Raw genomic sequence first — 13,701 nt, 5'->3', positions numbered from 1 at the left:
GATTCCATGTATTATTTTGTAGTTTTGATGTCTTCACTATCATTCTACAATGCAGAAAATGGTTAAAAAAATATTTTAAAAAACCTTGAATGAGTAGGTGTTCTAAAACCGGTAGTGTATACCTAAAATAACATTGTGGTACCGCGGTTGGGTTCGGGACCAGGTCCTGCAGTAGCAGGCGGGAGTCAGACAGAAAGCCAGCGGGAGCAGTATGAAAAGCTGCGGTAGCGGGCGGGAGCCAGACAGAAAGCCAGCGGGAGCAGTATGAAAAGCTGCGGTAGCCGGACAGAAAGCCAGCGGGAGCCGTATGAAAAGCTGCGGTAGCGGGCGGGAGTCAGACAGAAAGCCAGCGGGAGCAGTATGAAAAGCTGCGGTAGCGGGAGGGAGTCAGACAGAAAGCCAGCGGGAGCAGTATGAAAAGCTGCGGTAGCGGCGGGAGCCAGACAGAAAGCCAGCGGGAGCAGTATGAAAAGCTGCGGTAGCGGGCGGGAGCCAGACAGAAAGCCAGCGGGAGCAGTATGAAAAGCTGCGGTAGCGGGCGGGAGCCAGACAGAAAGCCAGCGGGAGCAGTATGAAAAGTTGCGGTAGCGGGAGCGGGAGCCAGACAGAAAGCCAGCGGGAGCAGTATGAAAAGCTGCGGTAGCGGGCTGCAGACAGAAAGCCAGGCAGGAGCCAGCTGGACAGAAAGCCAGTGGGAGCAGTATGAAAAGCTGCGGTAGCAGGCGGGAGCCAGACAGAAAGCCAGCGGGAGCAGTATGAAAAGCTGCAGTAGCAGGCGGGAGCCAGACAGAAAGCCAGCGGGAGCAGTATGAAAAGCTGCGGTAGCAGGCGGGAGCCAGACAGAAAGCCAGCGGGAGCAGTATGAAAAGCTGCAGTAGCAGGCGGGAGCCAGACAGAAAGCCAGCGGGAGCAGTATGAAAAGCTGCGGTAGGCGGGAGCCAGGGAGCCAGACAGAAGGCGGGAGCCAGCGGGAGCAGTATGAAAAGCTGCGGTAGCAGGCGGGAGCCAGACAGAAAGCCAGCGGGAGCAGTATGAAAAGCTGCGGTAGCAGGCGGGAGCCAGACAGAAAGCCAGTGGGAGCAGTATGAAAAGCTGCGGTAGCTGGACAGAAAGCCAGTGGGAACAGTATGAAAAGCTGCGGTAGCGTGCGGGAGTCGGACAGAAAGCCAGCGGGAGCAGTATGAAAAGCTGCGGTAGCGGGCGGGAGCCAGACAGAAAGCCAGCGGGAGCAGTATGAAAAGCTGCGGTAGCAGGCGGGAGCCAGACAGAAAGCCAGCGGGAGCAGTATGAAAAGCTGCGGTAGCTGGACAGAAAGCCAGTGGGAACAGTATGAAAATCTGCGGTAGCGTGCGGGAGTCGGACAGAAAGCCAGCGGAAGCAGTATGAAAAGCAGCATCTTGCTAAGATGTGCATTTAAACTGTGACGCATGAGCAGCATCTCAGCATTAAGCGATGGTACAATGAACATGGGCAAGTGATTGAAAGAAGGCTACACTGTGGACAGGGATGAAAGAAAACGAGATTGTATCTATCCAGTGTGGTTTGAAAAGGTGAAAATCACATTTCAAGGTCTCAGCTTGACTCAGCAGGGAAAAGGACCTTGCTGACTTTGTTTCCGATGTGGCAGTGATTGTTTCCCCAGAGCTTTACCTCCTAACAGCAGCCATCCTAGTTGACCCTGACCCCACCATCACTCACCGCAAAAGCATGAAGAGGAAAGAGGATGAAGTGACACTGTGGCCAACATTCAGTCTTCTCCTCTCTCTTGCTCACACTCACACTTCTGTGTGGTGTGTGTGAGTGATCCAAGTTAAGGAATAGCCATGCACAGCTCCAGTCACAGAGCCATGTGTGATCAGGTGGTCTAGCAGGCTCATGTAATTAACAACCTCAGGCAGATCCAGCCAGGCATGACCAGCAAATTAACATGCAGCAGCTCACACACTCAACATTACAGATATCCTCGCTGGGCACAAAACCAACAAAAAAAAAAACTCTGCTGAAAATAGACTCTGCAGAATTCCCCTTCAAGTAAGCTACAGCAGTTTTAGGTCTGTGACTATTTCCTGACCATAGACCTTGGTATGGCCTACTGATGCTGTCATGTCATACTGTGATATTGGGCCTAAATCAAACATGAGTCAAGCAGTGTTTTCCACTAGCGCTGAATGTAGGCTATACAGTAGGTTACAGAGCAATTTTCAGCCGTGTACTTTTTCAACGTAAATTAACTAGGCTACTTTTCAATGAGCAAATCAGAAAAAAAGGCTGCAGAGTCCTCTCCCGCTAGAGGTAACGATGAGTCGAAATCAACTTAGCCTATTGTTTTCTGGCACATTCAGTTATTTTCTTTTGCGTGTTTCATATGCAGCCACAAAGTGTTGGCGCATCAACTTCCTGTACATTGATTGGTGAACAGCAAGCTTGACTGAATAAAGTCGATCTCATATATTCTTGACACTACGTTGTATTTTGGAATGGCAAGTCTTGACTATCTTAAATGTGTTTGTTTTTTAATAAAATAATGACACATACCATGTTCAATTATTACACTATTAAATGAATCATGTAACAATTAATTAAGTAGTAATCTGGGAAACCACGGGAAAAGTTATTTTACGAGTTATTATCTCCCGACTAAACTCTAAAGACATCTCCCTTTCGTCAGTCAGTCAATTCGTTCATTCTTATTACCTCATATCAGTCTCATTCTGAATGTCGCAGAACTCTTGGATATCTGCACGAACACTAGCATAAATGATGAATAAGCGATAAACTAATTGGCTTAATTATTTATTTACTAAATAACTAAACAGAATTACATTAAAAAAACAGGATAGTTTTCACATCGATTACTACACAATGGAATGAAAAGTCCCTAGTAGACTAAATCGGTATGACGGCTTGTTACACAAAATGACGGATTCAAAAGAGAGGGAGAGACAAAGGAATTCCACGATTGTACAGACAGCTGATTACTATGCTCACGGAAATGCGAATAATTTGCACATGAACGGCTGCTCATTCGAAAGAATTGTAATGTAAATATTTACTAGGGATGCACGATAAATCTCAGTATTCCTCCAAAGCTCAGTTGTCCTGAGTCTGCACAACTTTGCCAGGACCTAGGATCAAGTGTTTTAGTACTATATCTCCTGACACAATGATGAAAATAATCATGGCCTCTAAACCTTCAAGCTGCATACTGGACCCTAACTACTGAAAGAGCTGCTTCCTGTGCTTGGCCTTCCTATGCTGAACATATTAAAAACGGCTCTCTATCCACCGGATGTGTACCAAACTCACTAAAACTCACTTTGAGAGGAATCTCCCATTCCTCTCAAATAATTTTGAAAAAGCTGTTGAAGCAACTCACTGCCTTCCTGAAGACAAACAATGTATACGAAAAGCTTCAGTCTGGTTTTAGACCCCATCATAGCACTGAGACTGCACTTGTGAAGGTGGTAAATGACCTTTTAAATGGCGTCAGACCGAGGCTCTGCATCTGTCCTCGTGCTCCTAGACCTTAGTGCTGCTTTTGATACCATCGACCACATTATTTTGGAGATATTGGAAACCCAAATTGGTCTACACGGAAAAGTTCTGTCCTGGTTCAGATCTTATCTGTCGGAAAGATATCAGTTGGTCTCTGTGGATGGTTTGTCCTCTGGCAAATCAACTGTAAATCTCGGTGTTCCTCAAGGTTCCGTTTTAGGACCACTATTGTTTTCACTATATATTTTACCTCTTGGTGATGTCATTCAGAAACAATGTTAACGTTCACTGCTATGCAGATGACACACAGCTGTACATTTCGATTAAACATGGTGAAGCCCCAAAATTGCCCTCGCAATTGTGGATGGCTGAAAATGTTCATTTAACTCGGACAAAACAGAAATGCTTGTTCTAGGTCCCAAGAACCAAATAGATCTTCTGTTGAATTTGACAATTAATCTTGATAGTTGTACAGTTGTCTCAAATAAAACTATGAAGGACCTCTGCATTACTCTGGACCCTGATCTCTCTTTTGACGAACATATCAAGACTGTTTCAAGGACAGCCTTTTTCCATCTACGTAACACTGCAAAAATCTGAAACTTTCGGTCCAAAAATTATGCAGAAAAATGAATCCATGCTTTTGTCACTTCTAGGTTAGACTACTGCAATAATCTACTTTCCAGCTACCAGGATAAAGCACTAAATAAACTCTAGTTAGTGCTAAACACGGCTGCTATAATCTTGACTAGAACCAAAAAATGTGATCATATTACTCCAGTGCTGACCTCTACACTGTTAAGAGCAAGGGCTGATTTCAAGGTTTAACTGCTAACCTACAAAGAATTACACGGGCTTGCTCCTACCAATCTTTCCGATTTGGTCCTGCCGTACATACCGACACGTACGCTACGGTCACAAGACGCAGGCCTCCTAACTGTCCCTAGAATTTCTAAGCAAACATCTGGAGGCAGGGCTTTCTCCTATAGAGCTCCATTTTTATGGAATGGTCTGCCTACCCATGTGAGAGACGCAGACACGGTCTCAACTTTTAAAGTCTTTATTGAAGACTCATCTCTTCAGTAGGTCATGTGATTGAGTGTTGTCTGGCCCAGGAGTGTGAAGGTGAACGGAAAGGCACTGGAGCAACGAATCACCCTTGCCGTCTCTGCCTGGCCGGTTCCCCTCTCTACACTGGGATTCTCTGCCTCTAACCCTATAACAGGGGCTGAGTCACTGGCTTACTGGTGCTCTTCCATGCCGTCCCTAGGAGGGGTGCGTCACTTGAGTGGGTTGAGTCACTGACGTGATCTTCCTGTCTGGGTTGGCGCCCCCCCCCTTGGGTTGTGCCGTGGCGGAGATCTTTGTAGGCTATACTCGGCCTCGTCTCAGGATGGTAAATTGGTGGTTGAAGATATCCCTCTCGTGGTGTGGGGGGGCTGTGCTTTGGCGAAGTGGGTGGGGTTATATCCAGCCTGTTTGGCCCTGTCCGGGGGTATCGTCGGACGGGGCCAGTGTCTCCCGACCCCACCTGTCTCAGCCTCCAGTATTTATGCCCCAGTAGTTTGTGTCCTGTGTGAATTTAAGTCTCTCTCTCTCGTCTCCTCCTTCCCCCCCCCCTCAGGACCTCGCCCCAGGACTACCTGGCCTGATGACTCCTTGCTGTCCCCAGTCCACCTGGCCGTGCTGCTGCTCCAGTTACAACTGTACTGCCTGCGGCTATGGAACCCTGACCTGTTCACCAGACGTGCTACCTGTCCCAGACCTGCTGTTTTCAACTCTCTAGAGACAGCAGGAGCGGTAGAGATACTCTTAATGATCGGCTATGAAAAGCCAACTGACATTTACTCCTGAGGTGCTGACCTGTTGCACGCTCGACAACCACTGTGATTATTATTATTTGACCCTGCTGGTCATCTATGAACATCTAGGCCATATTCTGTTATAATCTCCACCCGGAACAGCCAGAAGAGGACTGGCCACCCCTCATAGCCTGGTTCCTCTCTAGGTTTCTTCCTAGGTTATGGCCTTTCTCTGGAGTTTTTCCTAGCCACCGTGCTTCTACATCTGCAATGCTTGCTGTTTGGGGTTTTAGGCTGGGTTTCTGTACAGCACTTTGAGATATCAGCTGATGTAAGAAGGGCTTCATAAATACATTTTCTAAAAATGCAAACATCTAGTTTAACGCTGATGTGCAAAACCGATGTCAAAGCTGACGTGCTACATAAGGTAGGAACATGACATAATGATGCCACGTAAAATTGTGCGCTATATGTGCAACCCAGCATTATACTAAACTAGCCCACAGTGTCTGCTGTGTGGATCGAGCAGTCAACAAGTTGAGCAGTCATTTGAAAGAGTTACAAAATTTCAGCGAGACAACTCATAGGCGATATCCATTAAAGCCTAGATAATGGAATTCCTTGTCCTTGACAAACAACCGTTGTCTGTCGTGGGTGATGTTGGCTTTTGCCGACTGGTCGAGCACCGGTACACACTACCAAGTGCACAATTTTTCAGATGTTGCCCTACCGGTATTACACAGTAATAGCATCACTGCTATTAGCTTCACGACATACATACTATGGAACGCCGTTTGGGTCTTTGAGTGTCGAAAAAGTTACAGTAGCACTGTCAAAGCTGTACAAAAAAGTCAGCAAACACCGGCCACGAACAATGTTTACAATAATGCGTTGGTAATAAAGCATAATTTGTTCACCTCAACTTTGACCGCAAACTCAGCAAAAACGTCCCTTTTCAGGAAACAGATTGTCGTTTTGCTATGTTTTTGGAAGAACATTGTTTGAATCCATGCGTTAACTAGCTTCTTTATGACCAGCACTGTAGGTGTGCGAGACGACTTTACCAGCATCATAGCAAACGTAGTGATGAATCTTTGTGAAATATGAAATACAAGTGACAGTGTAATTAATCAATGCTCAATAAATGTATGAACCCGTTAAATTGTGGCGTGCAGTCATATTCAGGTCCTGATGGGTCAACAAGCTGTGTTAAATAGTATATGTTTTGACACGCAAAAGACCCAACCGGCGTTCCGTGGAAATCTGGTTTAGAATTAAACGACTGAACAACGAAACAGCACATCAAGTAAGTGAAAGAAATAGGTTTTGATTATGTTTTACTGGTAATGGGGACATAGGTAAATGCCATCAAAATATATTTTTGGTCAGTGTGGCGTGTGTCACCTTTAACTACGCAAGTGAGTTAAGAACACATTTTTATTTACAATAACGGCCTACCCTGGCCAAACCCGGACGACACTGGGCCAATTGTGCGCCGCCCTATGGGACTCCCAATCACGGCCAGATGTGATAGAGCCTGGATTCAAACCAGGGACTGTAGAGATGCCTATTGCACTGAGATGCAGTGCCTTAGACCGCTGTGTCCATGTGTGTGAGTTAAATATTTAACTGTACTAGAATGCATAAAAGGCAGCTCAATTTTCAAATATCGTCATATTTTTTTTGTGGCAAGGAAAATATCAGATATCGGTATCGGCCAAAAATATCGTGTCGGTGCATCACTAATATTTACATGTGTCGTCTTTGCCGTCTCTCTGTTGAAAACACTCGATCCACCTACAGGGAGTAATTTGACAGAAAGTCTTTGGTTGTCCACCAGAGGTCACCAAGTCCTTTGTAAGTGTAGTAGGTTTCCGAGTGTCTGTGAGAACGAATCCTCCATAGGTCTACTCCATATTGTTCAGTGGGCTCTGTTGGTTAGAATAGAGGCATATATAGTGGTGAGAGTAAATTGTTGTGTCTTCTCGTCTTCGGTCAATTTTACTAGAGATTTCAATTTCTTAACCATTTGTTACGTAATCAGCTGGTGCTGCATGCAACTGGTCTCCATTTAAATGTCAACCATTTCAGTGTGTGGACTGCGTCCTCACGTTCTCTGGTCTAATGTAAATTTCTTTCAACTCTGGCAAAAGGGGCGTTCCATGACGCCAACATAATGTCTGTGCTCCCGTGGGTGTGGCCACTGACTGGTTAAAACTTTGATATGAAAAACAATTCTCATTTACAAGGCTAGCATCACATTTCATCTTTTTACAAATAGTTTCATATTTAATTGTATAAGTTCCACAACATTTAGAGGGGCGGCAGGGTACACTAGTGGTTAGAGCGTTGGACTAGTAACCGAAAGGTTGCAAGTTCGAATCCCCGATGTGACAAGGTACAAATCTGTCGTTCTGCCCCTGAACAGGCAGTTAACCCACTGTTCCTAGGCCGTCATTGAAAATAAGAATTTGTTCTTAACTAACTTGCCTAGTAAAATAAAGGTAATAATAATGTAAATCTGATAAGTGGGAAATATACACATTCAGAGATAGTTGTTCTTACACCGTCCTTAATGAGATCCCAAAACAACTGATCTGGCATAATTGTTCTTTCAGTACCCACGGACCATTCCAAATGTTTGGATTACAGAAATATTGTTAGTAACAGAGGTTTCTTTCCCCTCCTCCTGCAAAGCCCAAAGGCAGAGTTTCCACAAGGTATTTACGACCGTCATAGAATATCCGACTTCACCCCTCCCCCTCTGCGGGAGAGAGAGGGCACTGTAGAGCGGACCCACCTGTAACCTGATCCTTCGGATCCTCACAGGAGAGTCATGACAGGAGAGTCATGAAGTATAGAAACATGTTAATGGTAAAGAGCTCGTTTGTATTTTCGATATGTTTTGTTTGTATTTTAAAGTCCATCAGGACTAGCCAGACAGTGACGTTAAAGTCAGTGACTCGTCAGTAGCCTACCGAATCGCATTGGTAAGAGAGCTGATGTTTAGGCTCCCTATTTTACATACTGGTAGGCTTTTTGGAAATTATCTGCAGATAAATTATAAAAACATTCAATGAAGATGGTGAATCCTCCTCACTGCAGGAACAATAGGTAGGCTTGTGGTGAGATTGCCTTACTCTGGTCCAAAATATGATAAAAGAAAACAGATTGAAATGTTTTAAAAGCTACGATATTTGTATGGTATTTTCAAAGATGTTGATATAGATCTACTGATTTAATCAAAGTGTTGACAACGGAGTAATTAACTGCAACTTTCTGTGTAGCAAAGCCCATGTTTAACACCTGCGCCATTCTTCAATCATACCTGTATTGCAGATAGCTGAGAAAATGCCTCTTAAGAAGAAGCTTGAAGCCTTCACAAAGAGAATTGCAAATTATTTCACTAATATTGTTCTCCCTCTTAACACATATGGACCCATAACTTAACTGAGCATCTGTTCTGTTTATTTACGAGACCCCATTTTTCCATTTGAAAAAGTGCCCATCACACAATTTCAAGATAATTTGGGCTATTTTACTTAATTCTTCTGTTTTCATATCTTGCGGGAAAATGCATATATTGCAGTACAATACTTTAAATCTCAAGAGAAGACAAGGTTAAATTTAAAAAAAAAAGGTTGATAGGTCTCTTACTTAGAAAATAGTCCTAGACAATTCCCCCCCAAAGAAAAACAAATAGGCATACACTGTAATTTCCTGTAATTCAAACAAATACCACAAACAAATCCACTCAGAGGTAAACTCAATGAAGAGTTCAATCATTTCACCGTGTATTTCAGATGGAATAAAAGCAGTAGAGTGTACCAGAAGCCACCAAAAATCAAGATTTTTTTTTACCAAACAAGCTCTGAACCCCCAGCAGGCACCTTTTTCTATTTGGCTGGCTACTCCATGTGCTTGTGGAAAACACTGGTCAAGCTGAATCAACATGGATAGGGGCACCAGGGACAGAGTCCAGACTCTCACTGGTTTCAGGATGTTCCTGACATGTAGAAGGACCGTTAATATAATTCCAATCTTGATATCAAAAACATCAGAAGTGGCATATTTTATCTTTCTGTAAGAATTGAGGGAGTGGCATTTGTCTGTGTTCTTTGGTCAGTGTGTGTAAAAATCTGTCCAGGTTCTCGTCAAAATATGCCTTTTTAACACAACAATAACAACCACATAGCTTTGTAAGCTTTCACCATGACATAACAGCACAATTTATTTGATTTTTTTCTTAAAAGAGGTCAACGTTTCCCCTAGACTCCCTGCTGTGTCCAGCACCCCATCACTCATCCCCACTTCCTGTCCACACAGGAACCAGCCAGCACCAGACCAGGAGGAAATCCTTCTTTGTTGAAAACACTGACTGCAGGAGGGAGGGGGGTGGCCAACGAACATCAATATGGAGGCCCAGCTATCAGCTGCTGCACAAACAGACCTGCCTTATCTTTGCCCACACATGAGGACAAGAAAAAACGTAGGGAAGTAACAGACTCCCTTGGACCACTGTTGACCTCTATCTTGACTGTACAAGTCTTGACATTGAATGTGCAGCACCAGCAGGAAAGTACCCTGATAGGCTAGACTTTTGACAAATTAACCACCTTTGCGCTAGTTCAGCACTTTTTTGAGATGGAGATTTGTACAGTGTAAAGTGGTTGATAGGTAGTGCCTGACAGGGGGCCAGTCCCGGATACAAGTGTTCTACACGTCAGCGAGCCTGTTAAAAGATGGACTCAGGCAAGGGGAGTCAACTGAAATGGTCCAACTAGCACACCGCTCCACAATGAGCTTCATAAAAGACACTACACAAGAGAGGGGGAGTCTGATATGGAATGGTACTGATGCAGAGGGAAATTAGGCTAAATGACCTTACAGTATGCATATAACCGAGGCCTACAACACAGAATGACGCTTCCTGTTCAAAGGCAGACCCTGGGTTAACAAACAGGACTTTCTTTAAAAGAGTCCCATCTGCAAATAAATGGAGAAGATACTTTTTTTAACAGCATTCAATGGGAAAGAGTGTAATATAATGAGGCGTCTATATGTCCTCAATTTACAGTCAGGTTCACAATTATTGGCACCTTTGATAAAGATATTGTATGCTCCAAAAAAAATTGCTATTATATTATTTTTTAGTGATGAGAAAAAAATCTGAGAGATAGGGGTGCCAATAATTTTGACCCCTGTGTTCAATACTCTAGCACTCTCCCCTTGTGAGGATAACAACACTGAGCCTTTTATAAAGATGTTTTATGAGGTTGGAGAACACGTTGGGTGTGCGTGGCCAAAGAGCTCTATTTTCATGTGCCGGTACTATGGTCAGACAGAGTACTTTGGCCACGGACACCAGTGGTGGGTTTGGCATTGAAAAACAGAAGCTTATGCAGAAAAGTATATCATACCTACAGTAAAATATGGTGGTGGATCTTTGATGTCATGGGGCTATTTTGCTTCCACCAGTCCTGGGGCCCTTGTTAAGGTCAACAGCATTATGAACTTTACCAAGTACCGTGACATTATAGCCAAGACCCCTGGTTGCCCTCGCCAGGAGGCTGACACTTGGCTGCAAATGGATCTTCCAGCAAAAAACTAAAACCCCAAGCACTAATCAAAATTAACAAAGAAATGGTTAATTGACCACAAAAATCAACATTTTGAAATGGCCATCTCAGTCTCCGGACTTGAACCACATTGAAAACGTGTGGCGTGAATTGAAGAGGGGAGTCCATTTGCGCAGACAAAGGATATCAAGGATCTGGAAAGATTCTGTATGGAGGAATGGTCTAAAATGTTCTCCAATCTCATAAAACATTGGATAAAAAGACTTGAGTGTTGAAAACAGGGGTGCCAATAATTTTGACCAGTATCTTGAGATTTGTTTGTATTACTTGTTAAACAAAATATTTCTCTGAGCAATTGTAGTATAAAATAAATGTCCCTTTGTTTTGTTGTATAGAATATAGCTCAGTATAATTAGTATTTTTTGCTCATCTTTATTAAGGGTGCCAAAAATGATGGACCTGACTGTATGTCCAATTAAAAAGAGTTAGATCCACAATCTGTCATTCCAAACATATCTGCAATTTTTACAAATGTATTTTCTTGTCCTTGCAAGCTTCTGAATTTTTGCATAAGATGAGTGATAGAAACAACATTGACCATTAAAACTCTAGGTAGGAACTGATAGTGAGATAGACTTAAACACATTTAAACACAAAGCCTGGTAAGATCAATTCCACAAAAATAAACTGAAACAGTGGTTCATTTCCCCAAAGAGAACAAACTAGCAGAACTACAGTCACCTGTCACACACACCCCCACATCCTTTCTCTGATAACCATACCCGGGGTAAGATAGATAAGCCTATACAATAGGCAGGCATCTTCTATTCAATATCTATATTTTCACTTTGTTTTTGATATATAAACAATGTCTTAAACAGACAAAAATGATAAGATACTTTACTTGCAGGTAATAGAAAAAAACATACCTAATTGTTGGCTGGCTATTCCTATAATGTCCTACTGCCTGCATCAGGACAAAATAAATGGCATTCAATAAGAATAGGTAGCCATGTCATGTGACGACCACCTATGAATTATGCAATACTATCTGAATATGTAGCCAACTGGCTAGGTAAGAAATTGAAAGTACACCCAAAGGCTAATTTAATTTGTGGGACTAGCAAACTAGCTACCTAGTTACATGTTTCAACAAAGTGTCATGTGCATTCTGTTCAGATGTCATCTCCAAATGTTGGCTAACGTTACTGAATGGCTCTTTTGTTAATGCTAGCTAGCCTAGCAATATACATTTCATAGAGTTTAGCAAGCTAGACAGTGCCAGTTGCTAGGTTAGCTAACAAGCCCTTGAAGGACTAGAGGTTGATAGCTGGTAAGCAAACAGCCAACTTGCAAACAAAACGGTCCATCTAGTTAGTACCTAGGACGTGAAGCGAAGCACCTTGTTAGCTCAAAGCTAGGTTTTTGTAACCTGCCTGCTGCTGACTGGCATGCTAATCAGCTAGCTCTGGCTAACCGTTCTACAATGACACTACTGGTGGCTTGCAAACGAACGTTAGACGCGCTAACCACAAAGGATGGCTTGGCTTAGCTAGCTAACGTTAGCCAGCTCCACGTTTATCATATAGGTTAGCATGATACCACATATATTCGACGTGGTAAAAAAAACTAAAAAACATTGGACTCAAAGGTTAGCTAGCTAGCTTACTAGGAGGCAGGCACCATCAATAATCGAGCGAGTCACTGGTGCTGCATCAAAGCTCGATGACATGTCACTCACCTAACAGTGACCGGAGGTGCTTCAGTCGGGTCAATACATCCTTCTTTGGGTCCAGAACTTTCTGTGTAGATTTCTTGACGTCTCCATGGCCCCTTCGAGTGAACATTCCGCTGTAAAACGCAATTTTGAAACCTAGAATAAGTTACCTCTTCTTTACCATATAGTGAGCCTATGCTGTGACACCGTCACTTTCCTCACCACCGCTCTACGCTTGCTCCGCGAGCATACTTAGCGCCGCTAGTCCCCTCCTTTTTCGTGAGTGTGTAAACACGGAAGCGCAGCTCCTAACGTGGCCACGCCCCCTGTAGTACGTAGCCAGCAAGTGCTCAAGCGCTTGCCCCAATGCTTACAATTTCACACAAACGTAATAGTGCCACTGTCTTTGAGAGCTACCAACTCTCACGCATTGGCCGTGAAACACGTATTTGACCCTCTTCTCACACACCACACTTCTTATATCTCACGCATTGAAAAGCACTGCTTTTTCTAATAAGTCAGTGCGTTAACTTTGGAGCGAGAGAACGTTCTCCTCTGAGTTTATAAAACTGTAAAAATAGCAGCATGGTAGCGCTGTTTTATGTTTAATGTTGTCAACAAAATTTGGTTGCTGTTACTCCCGTCCCTATTGCAGAATGCTGCATTTTGACAGCATGTACTAAAGTTGATTTAGTCCACACTTGCTCTGGCCCCCTCGTTTGGTGATTGGCATTTAGGCTGTGACAACGAAAAGGCAGCAGACATACCTACCAGGAGTGGTGCGTTGTTTGCTATTAATTGTGACCGTGATATATTGGCCTAAAGGCCGAGGACAACAAGAAGACAGTGGAAAAATACATTCAACCACACTTTTATTTGATCACAAAACCGGATAGCAACCTCTGTCCGATGAAGTCCACGACGCATATAGCATGTAACAGACAGTCGGTGTAGGCTGTCATTGTAAATAAGAATTTGTTCTTAACCGACTGGCTTAGTTAAATAAAGGTTAAAAAACAGATAAATAAAATAAAAACCAATGTCATACTCGTTTGGACCAGACAGTATCAGATAGATGGCCTACACTTAGAGAGACAGAGGGGCGCTG

The 13,701-nt window shown here is 43.5% G+C and overlaps 1 protein-coding gene across 2 annotated transcripts in view; it reads right to left on the bottom strand.

Moving 5' to 3' along the window:
• The window catches only part of LOC115138405 (Ral GTPase activating protein catalytic subunit alpha 2), a 140,218-nt gene extending 127,355 nt beyond the window's left edge, over positions 1-12,863 (bottom strand). The window contains exon 1 of one of the 2 annotated variants that reach the window (XM_065025666.1): positions 12,618-12,863. In XM_065025666.1, the coding sequence (XP_064881738.1) occupies positions 12,618-12,723 (106 nt within the window). In that variant the 5' untranslated portion in view covers positions 12,724-12,863. The remainder of the gene's footprint in view (positions 1-12,617) is intronic. The other variant, XM_029675223.2, reaches the window with a different exon arrangement.
• Positions 12,864-13,701: the final 838 nt, after the last annotated feature.

The sequence above is a fragment of the Oncorhynchus nerka genome, linkage group LG12, assembly GCF_034236695.1.
Source record: "Oncorhynchus nerka isolate Pitt River linkage group LG12, Oner_Uvic_2.0, whole genome shotgun sequence".
NCBI lineage: Eukaryota > Metazoa > Chordata > Actinopteri > Salmoniformes > Salmonidae > Oncorhynchus > Oncorhynchus nerka.
Note: the sequence above shows the minus strand (reverse complement) of the source record. Positions and strands in the feature narration are given on the sequence as shown.